This window comes from Lycium barbarum, chromosome 2, assembly GCF_019175385.1.
Source record: "Lycium barbarum isolate Lr01 chromosome 2, ASM1917538v2, whole genome shotgun sequence".
NCBI classification, from domain to species: domain Eukaryota; kingdom Viridiplantae; phylum Streptophyta; class Magnoliopsida; order Solanales; family Solanaceae; genus Lycium; species Lycium barbarum.
In genome coordinates this window covers 62,259,710-62,282,996 of record NC_083338.1, presented here as the reverse complement: position 1 = coordinate 62,282,996, position 23,287 = coordinate 62,259,710, and the positions used below count along the sequence as shown (strand labels likewise).

The window sequence follows — 23,287 nt, the reverse complement described above, 5'->3', positions numbered from 1 at the left end:
ATATCTAATCGTCCATTTTGTCTATGTGACTTTTTCATTATCAAAGTACTACCATTCTGCTATACTCATTCTTGATAAATTCTTTGATCTTTATTTGAAACATACAATGAGTGTCGACTATGTACATAAATATTATGAAGAGCAAAAGACTCCAACATATATAAAGAGCTAATGCATATAACAAAACCAAAATTCGTTCATGCTCCTTCATGTCTACCGTATTTTTCAAGTAATATTTCTTATGATATATTATATTTAATATTATCCGCGCAATGCGCGGGTATGGATACTAGTGAAAAGAATAGGAGAGAATAGGAAAAGATTGATGCTTAATTCTGTAGTCTTGTGAAAATCGATTGATTCAAAGTTGATGCCTCTGTTTTTTCCATTCCAAACTTGCTTTTTAGATTTGGGAAAGGCTCGTGATTTATACACAAATGACATCTCCCACTTTTATAATGTGATTTCTCGGTTGACTAACCCTAAAAAGAAGGATTTGGATGTCCATTTATCTTGGACAGGTTCAGGCAGTTATAGAAGATTTTAATGAGTTATGTTCACTAGTACAAGTGTTGAAAAACAATTAGAGCAACGTTAGAAGATGTTTTTAGTATTTACACTTATTGGACTTTCATCTGATCTTGACTCGGTGCTTGACCATATTTTGGCTAGCCCTACTGTTCCTATTGCCGATGACCTTGTTCACTTGATTATTACGGCTGCCTGCACCAGCTATTTCGTTTAGTCATACAGTGACATTTCCAGACTATTTTGTCCTAGCATCAGACTGGAACTCGGAATGGAGTTCACTCTAAGAAGCCTCAATCAAGGTATTCTATTGTAAAAAGTTAGGTCATACTCGTGATGTGTTCTGTTTAGTACAGGGTTGACCTTCCAAAAATTCCCATGTTGCTCAGACCGAATCACCTGTTAACCCAACCAATCAAAAGTTCTCTTTATATGAGGTAGAATACAATAACCTTCTCAAGTACCAGACGACTAAGCAGATATCCGCACACTTCGCTTCTGATGCTAGACTGATAATCATGGTGCTTGTATCTCACAGTCCATCACACTTGGTCCCTGGGGTGACAACAGCTACTTGTCATAAAGGGTAACGAAGTTGTTGGAATCCTTGTGAATATTCTAGAACATAGGTACATATAGTGGGTGACTTAATTTACTCCTATTGTAATTAGATAGTGATTTCCTTTCCAGTTCAAAACACGTAAACATATTTATTTAAACCCCAATAGCTTGAGATGTTTTCTCTTCTGCATCATAGAAGTCATGATCAAGGTAAAGTTATCAAATGTTCAAACATACTACATGTCCCTTATGTGCGTACCAGATAAGTATAATCATAATGGAGAGATTTCAAAGGAACATCATGTGGAAGACAAACAAAGGGGCAGAATTTCATTTGGTAAACTGAAAATGTTATTACGAAAGAATAACAATAACAAGAATTGCTCAAGTAAGGTAGTCATGATAAAGCTTTTCTTTTTCTTGGTTTGCCGCTCCACGAGCAAGGAGGGTCACGCACAAATGGAGCAATGTTACACTCCGTATCTTAGAACTAAGGTTAGACTCGTATCATTAGAGTTTTAGTGGAAAAAATGAAGGTTTGAACGTTTTGCGAAAATGGTTGATAGGCCTATTTCGGGCAGCCAAAACTCCTTGATTAGTTGGGAATTTGGGAAATTACTCTCAATGAAAGTTGTAGTACGTAGAAATACCTTTCTAACGATATAAGGACCAGGCCAATCAGAGATCGAAGCAAGGATATATGACCGTCTCAATATGGCTAATAGTAAGGCGCTTAAAATTCTATAGAATCGGCTAAATTTTCGATACGTCTTCCTTCCAGTCCAATTTCGTGAAAATCCGTTGAGAATTTGAGCAAACTTAAAACATGAAAGTTGTAGCCCTTTGAAATATCTTTCCAACTGTATATTATGGATCCTGAACAGAGCTATGTAAAAGAAGTTATGCCCATTTTACTGAAAACTGTGCAGAACCGACACAGGTCGCTTGTGAGGGCGTGTGCGATGGCCCCGCGTCGCGGGCAATCGCACAAAAACACCCTCTCTGAATACTGAACTGCAGGGGGTCGTGCGCGGCATGTGTGTCGCGGGCCCATCGCGTATAAGGCCGGGTTTCGGGTAAAAGACGGGATTTCGCGTTTTAAGTTATATTTAAGATTGGGGTTTATTTCCCTAATAACCCTAGTCACGAAAAATCATCCTAAAGTCAAAGGGAACAAGTTCCAAGCCTCAAGAACCCTCCAATGTAAGTTTTTCACGATTCTAGGTTGAATTCAAGTCCCTAATCTCTTTCTAACTTGAGTAAACCCTTCTAATCGATAGAGTTGTGAGTGGAACATTATTGTTGGGCGTGGAAACCCTAGAACTCGAATTCAAGAGGATTGAACGTCAAAAAGGTAATGCTTCTACACTCTAATCATTCATAATAGTGAATTGATCAGTTCTTGGGAGAATAGTAAATGGGTTTAGTAAAGAGAATTACACGAACTATAGTAGAGTTTTGGATTGTTGACTTGAGATTGTCATAATCATATGGGTGATGGAGAATGATGTTAATTACACCTAATTGAGATTGTAGAATTACCTACAAGTAATAGAATGAGAATTGGGTGAAGAAACACCATTAACGGAGGTTGTGGAGCTTTATGCCCACCAAGTGTTTGATAAAATGTCTAGATGACCAAAGCATGGATATCATTGCTAATATAGAATCCCTTTGACTTGTATTGATAGAGATCAAAGTTGAAAGGGTTGACGAACGTTGTATTACGTTCAAAGGCTGGAATTAAGGTATGTGAGGCTAACTATCTACGTTAGGGAATATTCATGATTCTCCCTACGCCTCACTCTTCATACTTGTCAGTAATTTGACTCAGAATATAGTTTAGCTCTAGTTTCATGATATGATATAGAACTGTTATCTTCTAGGGTTGCAGTTACAGAATTCGTTCATGGTTGTCACTTTGAACATCATGAACTCAGCACGTAATCTTTATAGACTTATGCATTGTTATCACATGAGTCTCAGTTAGTGTATAACCAGTTATTTGCATGAGTCCCATAATCAGAAACAGTTATCATGCTATCAGCTATACCCAGTCTCACTCTTGTAAATTGTTAATGTTGAACACCTGCATCTGTATTTTTGGGCCCTAGGCCACAGTTTATGCATACGTATTGCTTGGGCCTGAGGCCACAGTTTTTGTGCACATTATTTGGGCCCTAGGCCACAGTTATATTCACAGTTTTACATGTGATTCTTCATCCAGAACAGGGAGTACTTCAGCTTCTTGCTTTCCTGTTTAGTTCAGTTTCCGTTTCAGTTCCAGTATTTTATTTCTTCAGTTGCTTTACATACCAGTACAATTCAAATGTGTTGATGTCCCTTTTATTGCTTAGGGCCTGCATCATATACAGGTTGACGACTCAGCTATTTAGGAGTGCACGTATCAGCTACTAGTGAGCCCCAAATTCCTTCGAGGCGTTGTCAGCTATCCAGTTATTTCAGTTTATAGACAGCTCTGTTATTCAGTATTCTTATAGGCTTCATAGACACAGTTCAGACAATCAGATATTTGTTATGTTAGTCTTATTGACAGTTATACTCAGTTGTTCAGTTGTTTCGGTTTAGCCATGTTGGCTACTTTCAGATATTTTCAAAATGTCTAAGTATTTCCACATTATGATTTCAGTCAGACCTTTAGTATATCAGCATGTGTTTCGTTGTTTTTCGCATTCAGTTATGTTTTGATATCACATGTTGATTCAGCCAGCCAGTTGGTTCGCTCGGTCACATGCAATCAGGCACCCGCATGGGGGAGGGGGGTGTCTGTGTTGGGAGCAAGGAGTACACATTAAGTAGGATAGTGGTAGCGAACAAGTATAATACTGAAGGGGAAGGGAAATAGGCAGTGTCGAGGAGTATTATGAAGGAATTGGACTTCAACGGAAGTGTCATTTTAAAAATTGGCAATGGGAATACTCAAACAAGGTCTGATTTTGGAGGCAGAGATGGTAGGGTAAAGATACACTAAATGTCACCCATCCTTCTAACTTTCGCATATCCAATTAGAAGGAAGCAACAATTTATCAAGTATACTGAGAGCAAAACAGGAAGGCAATATGAGACTTAAAGCTTAGGAGAAACTTGTTTGCCTGTTGAGGAACTCCATAGCCTGATGGAAACGCACTAAAAAACAAAGCATTACACAATCAAGTCAGGACAGATAGATGCAGAAGGGAAGGGGAAACAGCCTTTTCTTGGTCGGGTCTTTTTATCACAGGTCGTTGAAAAGGGGGGTTTCCATATATGGCCATTTAAATAACGAAGCATCGAAGAAAGCATGCCTATTCATAAGAATCATGGCAAGGGGTGCAGTCTTAATGGCAAAAGCTTAAGAAAAGGGAAAATTCCATATGTGAGCCGGTATTACATGTATAAACAACCAAGAGAAGATGTGAATCACATTCCGGTGCACAGCTGGTTCGCTGCCATTTGTGGTGGACATTCCTCATCTTATTTTAAAAGGGGAAACAAGTTATTAAAACCCACCACAACTGGTTAGCGAACCAGCAGTGCGCTGACTATTTTATTTTCAGATTCCCTTTTGGACTTTTCCGGCGACTGTCCTTTCAGATTTCAGATTCCATGCCACTTTTCAAGTCAAATTTCGCTATGTCTCTCAGATTTGATATATTTAACTCTAACAACACGATGATATATTTAACTCTAAAAACACGAGAATTGGAAATATGATTACTTCAAAACCCTTAATGAGGAGATCCAAAAACCGAACATTACTGTCTTTAAAGAATTGATGAGGAGGAGGTCGGTTTGGAAGATCTCGACCTAAGTGTAGTTATTGTAATAGGCTTGGATACACTCGTGAAGAATGCTACTCTCTGCATGGTCGACCACCCAAAAATGCTCATATTGCTCAGGCTAACACTACGGGTAATTAGCGAGTTTATTATCTGTAGAGGAATATATCGAGTTACTTCGGTATAGAGTAAGTAAGCAGAACGGATAGCAGAGAGGAAGAATAGGCACCTCATTGAGACTGCTCGCACTCTTCTCATTCAATCTCATGCTCCTCATCCAGGATGGCGACAGGCTACAGTTGACGAAATGTCTGCTTTACATTCGAGGTACTTGGGAGATTGTTCCTCTTCCTTCAAGTAAATCTACTATCTATTGCCGTTGGGTTTATCCAGTCAAAGTTGGTCCGGACGGCCAAGTTGATCGGCTTAAGGCTCGCCTTGTTGCCAAAGGGTATACTCAGATATTTGGGCTTAATTACAGTGATACTTTCTCCCCGTGGCTAAAATAGCATTTGTCATGTTTTTCTATACATAGATGTTCTCCGCCATTGGCCTCCTTTATCAGTTGGAAATTTGTTGATTGATCTTGGTTTGATATAGTTTGATATAGTTTGATATTAGATTGATATTGTATTGATTGTAAATTATTATGTAATATTCTCTTTCCGTATTTAGACATAGGACTTAATGTATAAATACCCATTGTCCTGAGCTGTAATTAATCAAGAAATAAAAAAGAAGACTTTCTCTTCTTCTTGAAATCTTCATGGTATCAGAGCCGAGTTTGAATCTCTGTTTTGTGATGCTTGTGAATATGCCAAGCATACAAAAAACTCTTATCCTTTGAGTAATAATAAAAGTACAATTCCTTTTTCGACTATTCATTCTGATGTATGGGGTCCTACTCAAACACTTTCTTTGTCTGGTAGTCGTTGGTTTGTTACTTTTATTGATTGTTCCACTAGGATGACATGGGTGTACATGTTAAAGACCAAAAGTGAAGTTTTCTCTTGTTTTCAGTCATTTCATAAAATGATTTGTACTCAATTTGAAGCTAAGATAAAGATCTTTCGAATTGACAGTGGCACAGAATACATGGATAAAACTTTCGGAGCTTATTTGGAGTCTTATGGGATAGTCCATCAAACTAGTTGTCCTTATACTAGTGCACAAAATGGGGTTGCAGAAAGAAAAAATAGACACTTGTTAGAAGTAGCAAGATCCTTTATGTTTACCATGCATTTACCAAAAACATATTGGGGGATGCCGTTTTAGTAGCTGCCTACCTTATCAATAGAATGCCTCTTAAAACCCTTGATTTTCGGAGTCCAATGGAGGCTTTAAAGGGTAAAAATGAATATATTGTTCCTCTAAAAGTATTTGGCTGTGTTTGCTTTGTTCACACTAGGAACTCCGGGAAACTTGATCCTAAAGCTCTTAAATGTGTCTTTATTGGGTATTCTCCAACACAGAACGGGTACAAATATTATCACCCTCCTTCCAGGAGATTCTTTGTCAGCATGGATGTTACCTTTCGAGAATTTGGGCCCTATTTCAATATTACACCATCACCTCTTCAGGGAGAGAATTATAAGGAAGAAGAGATGGTTTTTCCTAGTTCCATTCTTAAAACAAAGGAAAGTGAAATTGGAGAAACAATTCAGGGGGAGACTGTTCAGGGGGAAACTGTTGGTCGTTTGGATAGGCCGGATTTGATAACTTACTCAAGGAGAAATAGAGCAAAAGAAGCCATCATGCAATCTGTCGCAGTCAAACCTTCTTCCTCTGGTACGTTATCTATATTTCCTACAGAGTTAGATTTGCCTATTGCTCAGAGGAAAGGAGTCAGATCTTGCACCAAACACCCCTTATCTAACTTTGTCTCCTATAATTCTTTGTCTCCCTCCTATAGAGCCTTTGCCTTTTCTATTTCTTCTGTGTCTATTCCCCAGAATTGGAGGGAAGCTTTTGTAGATTCCAAATGGAAGCAAGCTATGATCGAAGAAATAAAGGCCTTGTCAAAAAATGATACTTGGGAACTTGTCACATCACCACCCAACAAAAAGTTAATTGGTTGCAAATGGGTCTTCACGGTTAAACATAAACTGATGGTTCGATCGAAAGATTCAAAGCAAGATTAGTGGCTAAGGGATTCACTCAGACTTATGAAGTGGATTATCAAGAGACGTTTGCCCCTGCTGCAAAAATGAACACTATTAGAATTCTTTTGTCTTGTGCAGCTAATCTTGATTGGGACTTACAGCAGTTTGATGTGAAGAATACATTCCTTCATGGAGACTTAAAAGAAGAGGTGTAAATGGAGATTCCTCATGGTTTTGGTACTGAACAAAGTCGAGGAAAGGTATGCAGACTGAAGAAAGCCTTGTATGGACTGAAGCAGTCTCCTAAAGCTTGGTTTGATAGATTCTGCAAAGCAATGATCTCTTTCGGTTACCAACAAAGCAATGCTGATCACACCTTCTTCATAAAACATCAAAAGGGTAAACTCACTCTTCTCATAGTGTATGTTGATGACATAGTAATGACAGGAGATGACAAGGAGGAGATGGCCCGATTGAAGAAGTTGTTGGCCCAAGAATTCGAGATCAAGGATCTTGGAAAATTGCAGTACTTCTTGGGAATTGAGGTTGCTAGATCAGACAGGGGAATATTTATTTCTCAAAGAAAGTATATTCTGGACCACTTGAAGGAAACTGGAATGACAAGTTGCAAGCCAGCAGAATCACCCATCGAAAGCAACCACAGACTACACAGCTGAGTTGGAAAGTCAGTTGATAAGAAGAGATATCAGAGGCTAGTTGGAAGACTCATTTATCTCTCTCACACTAGACCAGACATAGCCTATTCAATCAGCTTGGTGAGCCAGTTCATGCATGATCCCCGAGATCCTCATAGTTGTCTTTCGCATTTTGCGGTATTTAAAGTCTGCTCCAGGGAAGGGTCTACTTTTCTCCAGACATGGTCACCTCAGATTAGAAGCCTTTACGGACGCAGATTGGGCTGGATCTCTAGATGACAGAAGATCTACATCGGGGTACTGTATATTGGTAGGAGGAAACCTGGTCACCTGGAGAAGCAAGAAGCAAAGTGTAGTTGCTAGATCAAGCGCGGAGGCAGAATATCGAGCTATGCCCCAGGGTGTTTGTGAACTTTTGTGGTTACAAAAGCTATTAGAGGAATTGAGATTGTATGGAAAAGGAAAGTTTTGCTTGTATTGTGACAACAAGGCTGCAAATATAGCTCAGAATCCAGTTCAGCATGACCGAACAAAGCATGTGGAAATTGATCGACACTTCATCGAAGAAAAGGTTACGAGTGGTATCTTGAGTTTGTTCCATGTGTCATCAGAAAAGCAGCTAGCTAATGTGTTTACCAAAGGCCTCAACAAACGAACTTTCCATACACTAGTTTTCAAATTGGGCATGTATGATATCTTTGCACCAACTTGAGGGGGAGTGTTGATTTGCACCAACTTGAGGAGGAGTGTTGATTGATCTGGTTTGATATAGTTTGATCTGGTTTGATATAGTTTGATATTATATTGATATTGTATTGATTGTAAATTATTATGTAATATTCTCTTTCCGTATTTAGACATAGGACTTAATGTATAAATACCCATTGTCCTGAGCTGTAATTTATCAAGAAATAAAAAAGAAGACTTTCTTTTCTTCTTGAAATCTTCAACATTAATAATGTTTTTCTCCATAATGACCATGAGGAGGAAGTTTGTATGAAGCAACCACCTGGTTTTGTTGCCCAGGGGCTGGTGATTCGATTGCATCGGTCACTTCATGGTCTGAAACAGTCTCCTCGAGCTAGTTTGGGAAATTCAGCACAGTAATTCAGGAGTTTGGCATGACTCGTAGTGAATCAAATCACTCTGTTTTATCGGCATTCTGCTCCAAATCTATGTATTCATTTGGTGGTTTGTGTTAACGATATCGTTTGTTACCATCAATGATCAAGATGGTATTATTAATTTAAAGCAACATCTCTTTCAACATTTTCAAACAAAAGATCTTGGCAGACTGAAGTATTTTCTAGGTATTGAGGTTGCTCAATCCAGCTCACGTATTGTTATTTCGCAACGTAAGTATGCCTTAGACATTCTGTAGGAGACGGGATGATGGGATGTAGACCCATTAATACTCCTCTGGATCCGAATGCTAAACTCCTGCTCGAACAGGGGGAGCCACTCAGTGATCCGGGAAGATATAGCGGTTGGTTGGTAAGTTGAATTATCTCACAGTGACTAGACCTGACATTTCTTTCCCTGTGAGTGTTGTAAGTCAGTTTATGAATTCTCCCTGTGATAAAAAAACAAAGCAAGTACTAAAAATGTGCTCTGACTTGGGAAATGTGCCCTTTTTATTTTTCTATCTCTAACCTTTCCTTTCCGGCGAGCTCTCACCCCGACAATAGGAGGGGAGATTTTTTTCATTTCAGGCGACAAATCATTTGAGATTTATCAAGAAAACGGTGGGTCTGAAAGATTGTTTATCTGGGTGGAGAGAGGACGCAAGTTTACTAGTCAGATCAAGCTAGATGAAGAAATATCAGATGGGTCTGTACGCAGATGCAACAGCTTCTCGTGGTCAGGAGAATCTATACAGAAGATGGGGGAGGAAGATGCAAACTCGCATATACAGGGTATACCAGAATTACAACTTCTACGGCAGATATCTCAGAATTGAAACAATTGTAGGGGAAAGGAGAAGAGCCATTATTATTCCAAAAATTGCTTACAATGGGGGATGGGGAGAAATAGCCGGGAAGATATTAAATAGCTTGGGGGAAGCAACAAATCAAAAGTACAAGAAAATCACAGACATTGAAAGCAAATTCTTCTTACAGACGGCTGAGATCTCCCAGTGGCCTTTGCAACGTGAAAGAAGATCAGAAATTCTTGAAAACCAGGATGAAAGCTCCCAATTTCTTTCAAAATGTCTAATTGGATGCTTCAACGACCCTTTCCATCACAGTCCCAAGACTGAAACAATCCAGAATTGGTTTCTCAAGAGATGGCAAGTGACGGCAAGTATGAGAGTAATGCCGATAACTCACAACAAGTTCCTCTTTGAACTACCATCCTGACTTGAAGCAGCCAGAATCAAATCGGGGAATTGGTTCTGGAACGGGAGGCATCTGACATTGGATTGGTGGTCGCCAGAATATGGGGAAACTCCGGTGAAGGCGGAATCTGGTCATTCATGGATCAAAGCTTTTGGGCTTCCTTTAAATGGGTGGACTATGGAGTCTTTTAGAAGCATCGAAAATTCATGTGGTGGTTTTGTTGGGATTGATGAGGACACAAAATCTAGAACTCCCCTTTTCTGGGCACGCATCTGCATGAAGAATCATACAGGTGAAATCCCTAGAGAAGTAGAACTGGAAGTGGGCAACTCAAGATTCAGGATCTCAATTCTGGAAGAACTTATTTCACAGAGAAAAGTTGAGGATGCAGCCGTCGAAAAATCAATCGCCGGGAAAGCAACAGAGAAAGTCTCTTCCAGTCGTACAAGGGAGGAACCCGTTTATCCTCCAGTCCGTAGCCAAAATCTTGGATATCCAAGAAATTATTTTCAAAATTCAAATGGGTCTAATTTAAATCAGGTCAAAAAGGGCTACACGACTTTAAAACATGGGCCAGCAGCCTCTTCCAGTTGGGCCAAAGCAACAAAGACAAAGTTGGGCCGAAATTCTTTCATTGTTTTGCGCGGATTGCCCTTCTTTTGGGGTGGTCTTTAAATTTTTCCCCTCATATTTGTGGTCTTTAAATTATGCCCCTCATATTGCTGGTCATTAATTTTTTCAGTTCGCATTGCAAATCTGAGCGTTCACGTAGAAATCATGAGGTTCTGAGTTCGAACCCCCGCTCAAGCATAAATTAAAAAAAAAGTTGCAAGGCAAGGTTTAGGTCGCGTGTATGCCGGACCCGGCATACACTTGTTAAGGAATTACCAAATTTATGGCAGACCCGACATACTCATGCCTTATGGGCAGACTTGGCATAAGTATGCCGGGTCCGGCATAACTTTAGTAATTCCTTAACAAGTTTATGCCGGTGGGGCATACTTTTAATGGGCAAACTTTTATGCCGGACCCGGCATAAACTTGTGAAGGAATTACCAAAGTTATGCCGGACCCAACATACTTATGCCAAGTCTGCCCATAAGGCATAAGTATGCCGGGTCCGACATAACTTTGATAATTCCTTCGCAAGTGTATGGCGGTGGGGGCATAACGAAATTTAAACTCTGCCTTGCGATTTTTTTTAAAAATTTTGACTGTGTGGGGGTTCGAACCTGGAACCCATGGATTTTAGCTGAAGGGCAAAATTTAAAGATTTCAACTATGAGGGGCAAAATTTAAAGACCACCCCAAAAGAAGGGCAGAATTGCCCAAATTCTTTTTATAACTGTGGCCCAATTACGAGAAAACAAAAGAAGGGCAAAAATATTAAAACGAAGTGGTCAGCAAAGGGCCCCCTCATCGATCCATGCCAAAACAGAGATGCGACTTTCTTTCACGACAATTATTTCGACCCCCTCTCTGTGGAGTTTGAAGCCTATGGAAGGAGTGGATGTCAAGAAAGTTCTCGAGACCATGCACGCGCACCCAATTCTGAAGCAGATGATGAAGAAGAACCTGTAAATGCCAATATGCTGATCCCAAGACCCCCAATTTATAGACTTAGGGAGTCGGCAAGCAGCTCTGATTTTGATCTCTCTTCCTGCGATGGCCTCACTCCCCTGGTACACTGAAGACATCTCTGTCCCACCTCATGTCAGCACTCCATTAGTTATTGAACCATCGAGATGGTCGAAAACAGTGCTTTTTCGAGCATGCAAGGTTTTTGGGATTAATGCATCAGGCTTTGAACATGAAATCCTTGGCATAGTACTGAGAATGGATCAAAAGAGACAAGAGCTAATTCAGAAACAGAAATCAGCCATAACAGCCATAACAACAGATAAAAAGGGAAAGAAAAAGCAGATATTGGAATTAGAAAGACTGAAATGGGATATGAACTCTGATGGGAAAAGGTCAGTACAAAGGGACAGGTTCCGCAAGAGCAACTCCGGATTAAGATCAAAATACTAAGCTGGATTGTAAGGGGTCTCAATGAGACGGGGAAGAGAACCACAATAAAGTCACTCATTAAAAAATGGAGAGCATATATAGTGGAAACAAAAATAGAGGAATGGACTCCAAACTGGATCAGGCAGATATGGGGAATAGATGGGTGGAATGGGCTGAACTAAATTCTATTGGTAGAAGTGGGGGTGTTATAGTGATGTGGGACAAAAGACAGTGGAACATCAGGGAAATTCACAAGGGTTCTTACACTATTTCTTGTATGTTGGAAAGCACTCAAGAAGAATTTAGATGGTGCTTTATGGGAGTCTATGGTCCACATTCTAACCCTGAACAAGAATTACTATGGCATGAATTGGCTGCAGTGAGGGGCTTGTGGAATGAGCAGTGGGTCACAAGTGGGGATTTCAATGTGTGCCGGTATGAGAGTGAAAGACACAATTGCACAAGAAGGTCCAGAGCCATGAACACCTTCAGTGACATCATCCAAGATTTGGACATCATAGACTTAACACTTCAGGGAGCTAATTTCACTTGGTTCAGAGGTGAGGAGTCTCCACAGGCTTCAAGAATTGATAGATTCCAAATCTCTCCGGAATGGAATGTAAGTTTCAAAGCAATAAACCAATATGCTCTACCAAGAGTTGTGTCAGACCACAGACCATTGCTTCTGGAATGTGGAGAGTGGGAATCAAACACTTCTTATTTCAAATTTGAGAACATGTGGCTAAAAACACAAGGATTTACTGATATGGTGCAAGGATGGTGGCAAAGCTATAACATTGGAGGCAGCCCAGATTTTATCTTCACACAAAAATTAAGATGCTTGAAGAAGGACATCACTAGCTAGAATAGGGAGACCTTTGGGAAGTTGGAAGATCAAAGGAGCAGAATGTTGGAGGAATTAGCTCTTTTGGAGCAATCAACAGAGAACAGACTAATGACTCAGGCTGAAAAGGATAGGTCTTTGCATATAAAACTCAAGTTGCAGGATATGGCAAATATAGAAGAGGTCTCTTGGAGACAAAAGTCTAGATGCTTGTGGCTCAAAGAAGGGGACAAGAACACAAAATTCTTCCATAGTGTAGCTAACTCTCACAGAAAGAGCAATCAAATAGACAAGCTGGAGATTGGGGAAGAAATTAGTGATGACAAAGATTACATTAAAGCTGAAATTTTGAGGTTTTATCAAGCTCTTCACACTGAAGAGGAACAATGGAGACCTGCAGTCAAGTTTGAAAATCTGTCCAGTATTTCCCAAGCTGAAAAAGCCTGGCTTGAAAGAGATTTTGAAGAGGAAGAGGTCAGGACAGCAATATTTTCCTGTGCACCAGACAAAAGCCCAGGCCTGGATGGTTTCACAATGGCTTTCTACCAAAGTGCTTGGGTCTTTATAAAAGAAGACATTGTGGCTGCTTTTAACCACTTCCACCAACAGTGTCACATGGTCAAGTCCAACAATGCTTCATTCATAACACTGATTCCCAAGAAGGGGGCTCAAAACCTTAGAGACTTCAGACCTATAAGTCTCATTGGGAGTGTCTACAAAATTCTGGCCAAGGTATTAGCGGAGAGGCTGAAGTCCGTGATTTGGAAGCTGGTGGTAGGTGAACAAAATGCCTTCTTGAAGAACAGACAGATAACTGATGCTTCATTGATTGCCAACGAGATGCTTGATGGAAGATTAAAAAGTGGAATACCAGGGATTATGTGCAAATTGGATGTGGAGAAAGCTTTTGACAAAGTTAATTGGTCTTACTTTCTTTCAGTGTTGAAACAAATGGGGTTTGGAGAAAGGTGGATAAGATGGATCAAACATAGTCTTACTACTGTTAAATACTCTGTCTTGGTGAATAAAGCCCCCGTGGGCTTCTTCTCACCTCAGAAAGAAATAAGACAAGGGGATCCCCTCTCTCCTTTCTCATTCATCTTGGCTATGGAAGGTCTGAAAAATATGTTAGACAAAGCTAAACCCAACCACTGGATTGAACAAAGTGGAAAGTGGCCCAATTCACTCTGTAACAATCTCTCACTTGCTCTATGCAGACGATACTTTAATATTCTGTGGAGCGGAGAAATTGCAGGTGCAATACCTAAACTGGACTTTAATGCTTTTTGAAGTCATCTCGGGGCTTCACATCAACATGAGGAAAAGCAAGATCTACCCTGTAAATGAAGTGCAAAACTTGGCTGAATTAGCAGAAGTCATGGCATGTGACATAGGCTCCTTTCCATCCACATATCTTGGTCTTCCCTTGGGAGCAAAATTCAAAGACACCGGAGTATGGAATGGGGTGATAGAAAATGTGGAAAAAAGGCTGGTAAATTGGAATATGCAATATTTGTCCATGGGAGGGAGGCTGACACTAATCAATAGTGTCCTGGGTAGCATTCCAACTTATATAATGTCCCTTATTCCTATGCCTGGTGAGGTGCAAAGTAAGCTGGACAAACTTAGAAGGACGTTTTTGTGGAAAGGTAACAGTGAAGACCACAAATTTCACCTGGTGAAATGGGAAAAGGTTATCCTACCAAAGAATCAGGGTGGGTTGGGAATAAGAGATCCAAACAAACACAACAAGAGCCTACTGATGAACTGGTGGTGGAGGTATGGCCAGCAGACGCCTAGCCTCTGGAAAGAAGCGGTCAACGCGAAGTATGGGCAACTTGACAACTGGTGCACCAAGAAAAAATACAGCCCCTCATGGTGTTGGTCCCTGGAAGTACATTAATAATATAAAGGATGACTTCTTCCGGGAAGTGTCCTTTAGGATTGGAAATGGCACCTCTGTAAAGTTTTGGAAAGATAAGTGGTTGCTTAATATTCCCCTGAAAGACTCTCATCCTAGACTCTTCCTAATAGCAACAGAACCAGACTCCACAGTTGCTTGCAACAGGGATGGAAACATATGGGATATCCGTTTTAGAAGAAATTTGCAGGACTGGGAACTGGGAGAGATCTTTGACCGGTTTAAATCTTTGGAAGTTTTTCCAGTGAATTCACAAACACCAGATAGCCTGAAATGGGGAGAATCAAGCAAAGGGGTGTTCTCAGTGAAGGCGAGTTATAATAGGACGACTACTATCAATGTTTTGACCGATCCTTGGCCTTGGAAATTGATATGGAAGACAAAATTACCCACCAAAGTCAAGTGTTTCACTTGGACAGCCCTCAAAAATGCCATAGTAACTCTAGATAATTTAAAAAAGAAGATCCATTTGGTGAACAGATGCTATATGTGCCAAAAAGAGTCAGAGTAAGTTAACCATCTTTTTTTGCACCGCCCTGTTGCAGCAGATCTCTGGCACATGTTTACAGCAATTTTTGGAATCAATTGGACAATCCCATATAGCTTAAAAGGAGCAGTTGAAAGTTGGAGCTTATGGAAAGTGAGCGAAACCATCAACAAGATCTGGCAACTGATACCTGCATGTATTTTTTGGTGTTTATGGACAGAGAGGAACAGCAGATGCTTTGATGGGACTTCAACTCCTAACTGTTCTCTAAAATCAAAGTGCTTAGTTAACCTTTTTAGTTGGAGCAATCTATCACCAGTAAATGATGTTATCCCCCATCTAGATTTCATTGGCTCCCTCTCAGTGGCTTAGTAGCCTTGAGTCTTTTGCTCATGGTTTTAAACTCCCAGCTCTTAATAGTTTTGTTTTGCAGCGTCTGGAGTTTTTAACCTTTTCTTTATAAATTTTTGCATCTGCTTGATGCTTTTGAATATGAATATAACAACTTACTTCATCAAAAAAAAAAAAAAAAAAAAAAAAAAAAAGGTCATTGGGATGCAGTTGTCCGCATTCAGCGATATATAAAGTCAACTCCAGGAAAGGGACTACTCTTCGAGGATCGAGGCCATGAACAGATAGTTGGATATACAGATGCTGATTATGCAGGATTGCCTTCTAATAGACATTCTACAAATAGATATTGTGTTTTAGTAGAAGATAATTTGGTGTCCTGAAATAGTAAAATCAAAACATGGTTGCTCGATCTAGTGCAAAATCAGAATATCAAGCAATGGTTGTAGCAACCTGTGAGCTAGCGTGGATTAAACAGTTACTCAGAGAACTAAAATTTGGAGAAATCAGTGAGATGGAACTTGTGTGTGATAACAAACGCATCAAACCCGGTATTTCAGGAGAGGACTAAGGCCTCATTTGTTTTCATTTAGATTAAGATGTCTGAATCTGAATGCACATCTGAATGAATAAGATGTTGTCTCTAAATCTGAACACTGAATGATTAACACTGTTTGTTTTTCAACATATGAATGTGTATAATGTATTGATTTAAACATAATACATATACAATTCAAATAAAAAAGTAACAAGATATTAGAAAATAAAATATTATTTGATTTAAAAAAATGAAACATTTATGTTAGCTAGTAATGGCGGAGATGCTTTGTAGTGGTGGTGGGTGAGGTAGGTGCGTTTTGAGAATTGTTGGGGCGGTGGTAGGAGGGTTGTGGGGGAGGTGGTGGGTGGTGGTGGTGCAGTGGGTCTAGGGTAGGCCCGAGGGTGGGTGGTGGGGGGTAGGGCGGGGCTGGTGAATGGGGTAGTGGTTGGGTGGTGGTGAGAGGGCTGGTGGGGAGTGGTGAATGGGGTGGGGGTTGGGTAGTGGGGGTGAGTGGGCGGTGGGTAGGTAGGGGTGGGGGTCGGGATGGTAGGTGGTAGGGGGTTAGTATGGGGGTGGGGTAGTGAAGGGTTGGGATGGGTGGTGGGAATGGGGGTAGGGTTGTGGTGGAGCTGGGAGTAAATATTAGCCATACAAAATACCTCTTAATAATATTAAGACTTTGTTCAAGATCTTAATGATTAAAACCTATTCAGACCAAATAAGTGCTTAGATCTTAATGTAAACAAATGCACTTAATGACCTAAAGTGTGAACCATTCAGATTCAGACCTCCATTAAGTGTAAACAAATGAGGCCTAAGCACATTGTGATTGACTGTCACTTTGTCAGAGAAAAGATACTCTTCGTAGATATACAAAATTTATGAAGTCGAGTGATCAGCTTGCAGATATTTTCATCAAGTTCCTCACTGGCCCTCGTATTAGTTACATCTATAACAAGCTCGGTACATATGACTTGTATGCACTAGCTTGAAGGGGAGTGTTAGAATAGGAATAGGAATAGGAATAGATTTTGTATATATTATCCTACGTGGAAAAGGATTGGGAAGTAGTGTCTGTAAGTAGGGCTCAACATAATAACGTAGTCCTTGAATATCAAAATTTTTAATTTTAAATATTAAGTTAATCTAATGCAATTTAGCTCGTTAATCTAATGGAATTTAGCTCCGAAGACTAGTCAAATTGACTCAATAAGCAAAAAGTTTCACATAAATTGGGATAGAGGAAGTATTATAGTATCACAAAAAGATCTAAGGTGGATTTTCCCATGTTAGGCATCTACAGATACGAAATCTTAACACCTAAAGAGACATTGCCTCAAAATGGACTTCAAGAGGGATAAGCACCGTGGATGTTTTATTTTAGTATTTTGGAGGTGAAATGTGGCTATCCTCTGGCAAGACCAGAACAAATGTCTGCAAATTCAATGACCTAACAGTGTTGGATATGATATTATCACACTAGCAAATTTGATAAAATGCCACTCTTACAAGAAATAATTAAGATAACCAAAGAACTGAAACAGAAAATAAAATAAAACCACGGGAAAAGAAATGACAAAAAATCCAGAGGCCAATCTTGATCTTCAAAGTTATAAATATAACGCCTGTACAACTAACGTTATCTGCTACGATTACTATGGCTATAGAGAGGCAAAGCTATTATTAGCAAGACATTTAAGGCAAAAAGAACCTGTTCACCTTTCCCAGTTTGCATAATGTCCTTGGTTCCTGTCATCAGGTGTGCCAAGTATTTCACTCTAGAAGTGTCATTTGTAAACAGCGATCTCCTCACTGAAGCCAGCCGGACTAAACACTCTAAAGCCTGAACCAGAATTAAGCTTGTTATACTAGTCAATTTACTGCGACAAGTTTGGAAACCTGAATTGTGGACTGAAAAGAGAATTCTTGACAACAGTTTAGCAACTCAACTTTATTGCTCAAACCACCTTTCACATGAGTTTAGTAGTAAGCCAGTACAATAAAAAATATGAGGCATAAATATAGTTAGTTTCAAGCACGTGAACAAGTGAGATTCTTAGCAAACCCATTTTATTTGTGTAAAGATCAAAGGAGTGATTTCCAAAACAGTTCAGCAATCATTCCAACGATTAAAACGATAATTTTCTTAAACAACTTAACAAAACAATAGTGGCAACTGGCAACATCAATATAGTTAAACCTCTCTATAACAGCATCATTGGGTCCAAAATTTTTTGGTTGTTATAGAGAATGGTTGTTATACACCTATAACAGCATTTGGCATTTCAATAATAGTTGGTTGTTATAGGCAAATAAAGATGCATAAATCTAATATTTTTATATCTTAATGTTATAAAAAAATTATTTAAATTTTAAATCTCAAAGATATGAATACTTCACTAACTAAATATTAAAGAAAATTAATACAATTTCAATAAATTTATAACTGAATAGATAAAGTTTTAAGCTCTAAGACACACGTATTGAATCTACTTGGAAATTAAATTCTTTCAAGATTGAAGGAAGAAATTTATAATTGTAGCATGTTTCGTATATTCCAATCTCTTAGTGGAAATATAACGATTGCAGACGAAGATTTATATTCAAACTTATAGCAAACGGGTATCCAATTGCTTTCCCTTGAAGAGAATCTAAGAGTTGAACCGTTATATTACAAATATGTATTCATATGTAATATTATATCATAAATATATGTAATATTATGTCATAAATATAGTATATTAAAGTATCAAATTAAATATTTGGTCAAATCTTATAAACTTATTATTGGTAATCATAGATATTCTATTTTTATAAAAATGGTTGATTATTATTATATTATCAAAAAACGAAGATAGATGTTATATGGGGGTAATTTTACAAAGAGCATACTGTTATAAAATTGATTGTTGATGTTATAGGTAAAATGTTGTTATAGAAAAGTAAAATATAACATAAAAAATCAGGTCCGAAAAAACTTAGTTGGTATAGAGAGGTGATATTATATGCAGATGCTGTTACAGAGAAATCTGACTATACAGCATTTACATGTTTCCAGCAGAATGCAAAAGAACTAGCGGTTGGCGCAAAGGGACTTGCACATTCAAAATTTACTTTTTTTTAACAGCAAAGTGACAAAATTAGCTCCTGAAAATATTCAAAGTCCCAATTCAAGATCATCCCCATAAATTTATGTAAGTAGAAGCTAATCACATGTTAAGTATGAATGCTCTGATAAGTGAGTCAGAGAGAGAGCAAACAATAACAATCACATTAGAATATAAGCATAAATCAAAGAATAAAACAGTTCACATACTTAGAAATGTTTTTTCATTGATGTTCATGCATTTAAAATGTTCTTAATAATCAAACAGAACTAAATATAATCATGTAAACCATGATAAGTTAGCAACTAGAGATTTGAAAACAAAATAATTTATCAGGATTTCAAAGCAAAGCTAAATAATCATGACAATAACGGAGCAAAAATCCACTTGAAGGCACCGGAAACAGTAAGATACTGACCTCCTTCGATATGTTAGGCTTATTGATTTCATAATAGTCAAAAAAGATCTGCACCGTCGATTGATCTTCCAGGACTTGCTTCCATGAAGATGGGATCTGCAACAATGTTAAGTGAGCAATATGATAATTGCAGATAGGTTAGACAACTTTGATAAATGCATGTTATAGAAGACAAAACCACCTGAATAGTGCTAAAATCGTCCGAACATTCATCAACCGTCGTTCCCATAAAGTCGAATGACAAACATTTTAGGGACAGAGCAAGAGCCAGTTCTTGTAGTTTGCTGCTAGCCGCATTCTCAGAAACGGTTACTGCATATTAATAAGAAGCAACAACAGTCAGATAAGCAAATTGCACATAACGTCAAAAATCACGATTATGATTGTACCTGATGGAGTATTACCATCAATTTTCAGTTGGGCCATTGATGTCAGTGATATTTGGAATACTTGAAGAAGCGACTGATCTCTGAACGAGCAAGCCACCCTACGGTGCTGTGCGGATGGAAATTCAGGACTGGCCTGGATATTTTGCAATCAAGAAAATGTATAACCACATGAGTTTATTTAACTGGCTGATTCAAAGAACCTGAACAGCTCTTTCTCTCTCCTCTGCACTTTCTCTCTCCTCTGCTCTCTCCAGATCTGCCCACCCACCACTCCGTCCGGCGACCATACGTCACCACTGTTCAGGTGACGCCGGCGACCAAGTAACGCCGGCCACTTTTCCGGCTAGATTTACTTTTCTTCTCTCTTTCCTTTTCTTCTTCTCCTCTTCTTCTTCTCTTCTCCTTTTTTTTCCTTTTTTTAATCTGCTCCTAGCGCTGCCAGTACGCTGCTGCGCCATCGCCGGCGACTTTTTCCGGCCAACCCTCTCTCTCTCTCCTTTTCCCTTTTTCTTTTATTTTTCTTTTCTTCTTTTTTCCCTCCTATTCTCTTCTCCCTTTCAGGTATTTGTGAACATTTTTCCGGCAGTGAACAGTACTCGACCGTGAACAGTGTTTTCCGGCGACAACCAGGTTCAGTTCAACTGGAGTTGGTACCTCCGGTTGCCATATCCACTATTTATCTATACACTTGTAGTTATTAGTTCATACTTATTTTCGTGGCTTTGGTTAGTGATGGTAGACTAGGGTCATGTTCTCGTTCGGGAACGGGGGCGAGGGTTAGGAGGGGTAAGTGGGTTAAAGGAGCCTCTAGGTTGAGAGTAGGGTCTTGGAACATTGGGACGTTAACAGGAAAGTCCATAGAGCTAGTTAAGATTCTTAAGAAGAGGAAGATTAATATAGCTTGTGTCCAAAAGACTAAATGGGTAGGTCCTAAAGCTAAAGAGGTAGACGGGTATAAGTTGTGGTTCTCTGGTAGGTCGAAGTATAGAAATGGGGTGGGCATTTTAGTAGATAGTGATTTAAGAGACCAGGTGGTAGAGGTTAGGAGAGCCACTGATAGGATGATGTCGATTAAAGTGGTCGTTGAAGGACTCACTTTGAACATTATTAGTGCTTATGCGCCGCAAGCGGGCTTAGGCGAGGAGGAGAAGAGGCGCTTTTGGGAGGATTTGGACGAATTAGTGGGAGGCATACCGCCTACTGAGAAGTTATTCGTGGGAGGTGATTTCAATGGGCACATCGGGCCTATTTCGGGAGGTTATGATGATGTGCATGGAGGCTTTGGCTTCGGGGACAGGAATGGAGGAGGAGTCTCACTTTTGGATTTTGCAAGAGCTTTCGGGTTGGTGATAGCCAATTCGAGTTTCCCAAAGAAGGAGGAGCACTTGGTAACCTTCCGTAGTTCAGTGGCTAAGATCCAAATTGACTTTTTACTCCTTAGGAAGGACGATAAAGGTCTGTGCAAAGACTGTAAGGTCATTCCGAGCGACTATCTTACAACCCGACATAAGCTCTTGGTGATGGGTCTAGGGATCAAGATGCCGAGGAAGAAGAGGGTCGTGGATGACCGACCTAGGATCAGATGGGGGAGTTTGACCACAACTAGTGCCGTGGAGATGGGAGAGAAATTGAAGGTTATGGGGGCCTGGGATAGTAGTGGGGATGCGACAAGTATGTGGGATAGGACGGCTAGTTGCATTAGGGCGGTAGCAAGGGAAGTGTTGGGGGTCTCGACAGGTAGTCGTGGCCAGCATCGAGGGGACTGGTGGTGGAATGGAGAAGTTCAAGGGAAGGTGGAAGCAAAGAAGGTGGCGTATGCGAAGTTGATAGAAAGCAAGGATGAGGTGGAGCAGTGGACGAATAGGGAACTTTATAAGATGGCAAGGAAGGAGGCGAAGTTGGCGGTTTCGACGGCAAAAACGGCAGCTTTTGAACGCCTTTATGCTGAACTAGAAGAGAAAGGAGGGGATCAAAAATTGTTCAAGCTAGCCAAGGCGAGGGAGAGAAAGGCACGTGATGTGGTTCAAGTGAAGTGCATAAAGACGAGCATGGCAAAGTATTGGTAGAGGAGACTCTCATTAGACGGAGATGGCAGTCATACTTCTCCAAACTCTTAAATGAAAAAGGGGACAGAGACATTGTGTTGGGAGACCTCGAACATACTGGAAGGCGTCAAGATTTTGGGTATTGCAGGAGTATTAAGGTTGAGGAGGTTAAGGGTGTTGTTCGTAGGATGCGCAGGGGAAGAGCAACCGGACCTGACGAGATTCCTGGGGAATTTTGGAAGAGTGCGGGCCCGACAGGTTTGGAGTGGCTGACTAGGTTGTTTAATGTCATCTTTAAGACGGCAATGATGCCTGAAGAATGGAGGTCGAGTGTAATGGTCCCTCTATACAAGAACAAGGGAGATATCCAGAGTTGCAACAACTATAGAGGTATCAAGCTGCTAAGCCATACTATGAAAGTGTGGGAAAGGGTGGTGGAGATGAGGGTGAGGAAAGGCGTGTCTATTTCAGAGAATCAGTTCGGATTCATGCCGGGACGCTCAACTACAGAAGCCATCCATCTTGTGAGGAGACTGGTGGAGCAGTATAGGGAGAGGAAGAGGGACTTACACATGGTATTCATTGACCTAGAAAAGGCTTACGACAAAGTTCCAAGAGAAATCCTATGGAGATGCTTGGAGGCTAAAGGTGTACCTGTGGCGTACATTAGGGTGATCAAGGACATGTATGAGGGAGCCAAAACTAGGGTAAGGACAGTAGGAGGAGACTCAGAGCACTTTTCAGTTGTGATGGGGTTGCATCAAGGATCAGCTCTTAGTCCGTTCTTATTTGCCTTGATGATGGATGGATTGACGCGGCAAATTCAAGGTGAGGTGCCATGGTGTATGCTTTTCGCGGATGACATAGTCCTGATCGATGAGACTCGTAGCGGAGTTAACGCTAAGCTGGAGGATTGGAGACAAACTCTGGAGTCTAAAGGGTTTAAGCTGAGTAGGACCAAGACAGAGTACTTAGAGTGTAAGTTTAGTGAAGCACCTCAGGAGGCTGGCTTGGAAGTGAGGCTTGGTACCCAAGTCATCCAGAAGAAAAGTAGTTTCAAGTATCTTGGGTCTATTATGCAAGGCAGCGGGGAGATTGACGATGATGTCACACATCGTATTGGGGCATGGTGGATGAAATGGAGGCTTGCTTCCGGAGTGCTATGTGACAAGAAGGTGCCACCACAACTTAAGGGAAAGTTTTACAAAG

General features: G+C 40.1%; 1 protein-coding gene across 8 annotated transcripts in view; it reads right to left on the bottom strand.

Annotated features, from left to right (window-relative positions):
• LOC132626568 (uncharacterized) overlaps window positions 1–23,287 on the bottom strand; it is a 60,471-nt gene that overhangs the window by 24,578 nt on the left and 12,606 nt on the right. For 6 of the 8 annotated variants that reach the window (XR_009577392.1, XM_060341487.1, XM_060341486.1 and 3 more), the window contains 4 exons: window positions 20,034–20,166; window positions 19,826–19,956; window positions 19,645–19,740; window positions 17,839–17,962 (listed from right to left, as the gene is read on the bottom strand). Coding sequence is in view for 7 of the 8 variants with exons in the window: in XM_060341487.1 (XP_060197470.1) it covers window positions 17,839–17,962; window positions 19,645–19,740; window positions 19,826–19,956; window positions 20,034–20,166 (484 nt within the window). In the remaining variant the exon portion in view is untranslated. The remainder of the gene's footprint in view (window positions 1–17,838; window positions 17,963–19,644; window positions 19,741–19,825; window positions 19,957–20,033; window positions 20,167–23,287) is intronic. The other 2 variants (XM_060341481.1, XM_060341484.1) reach the window with 1 other exon arrangement.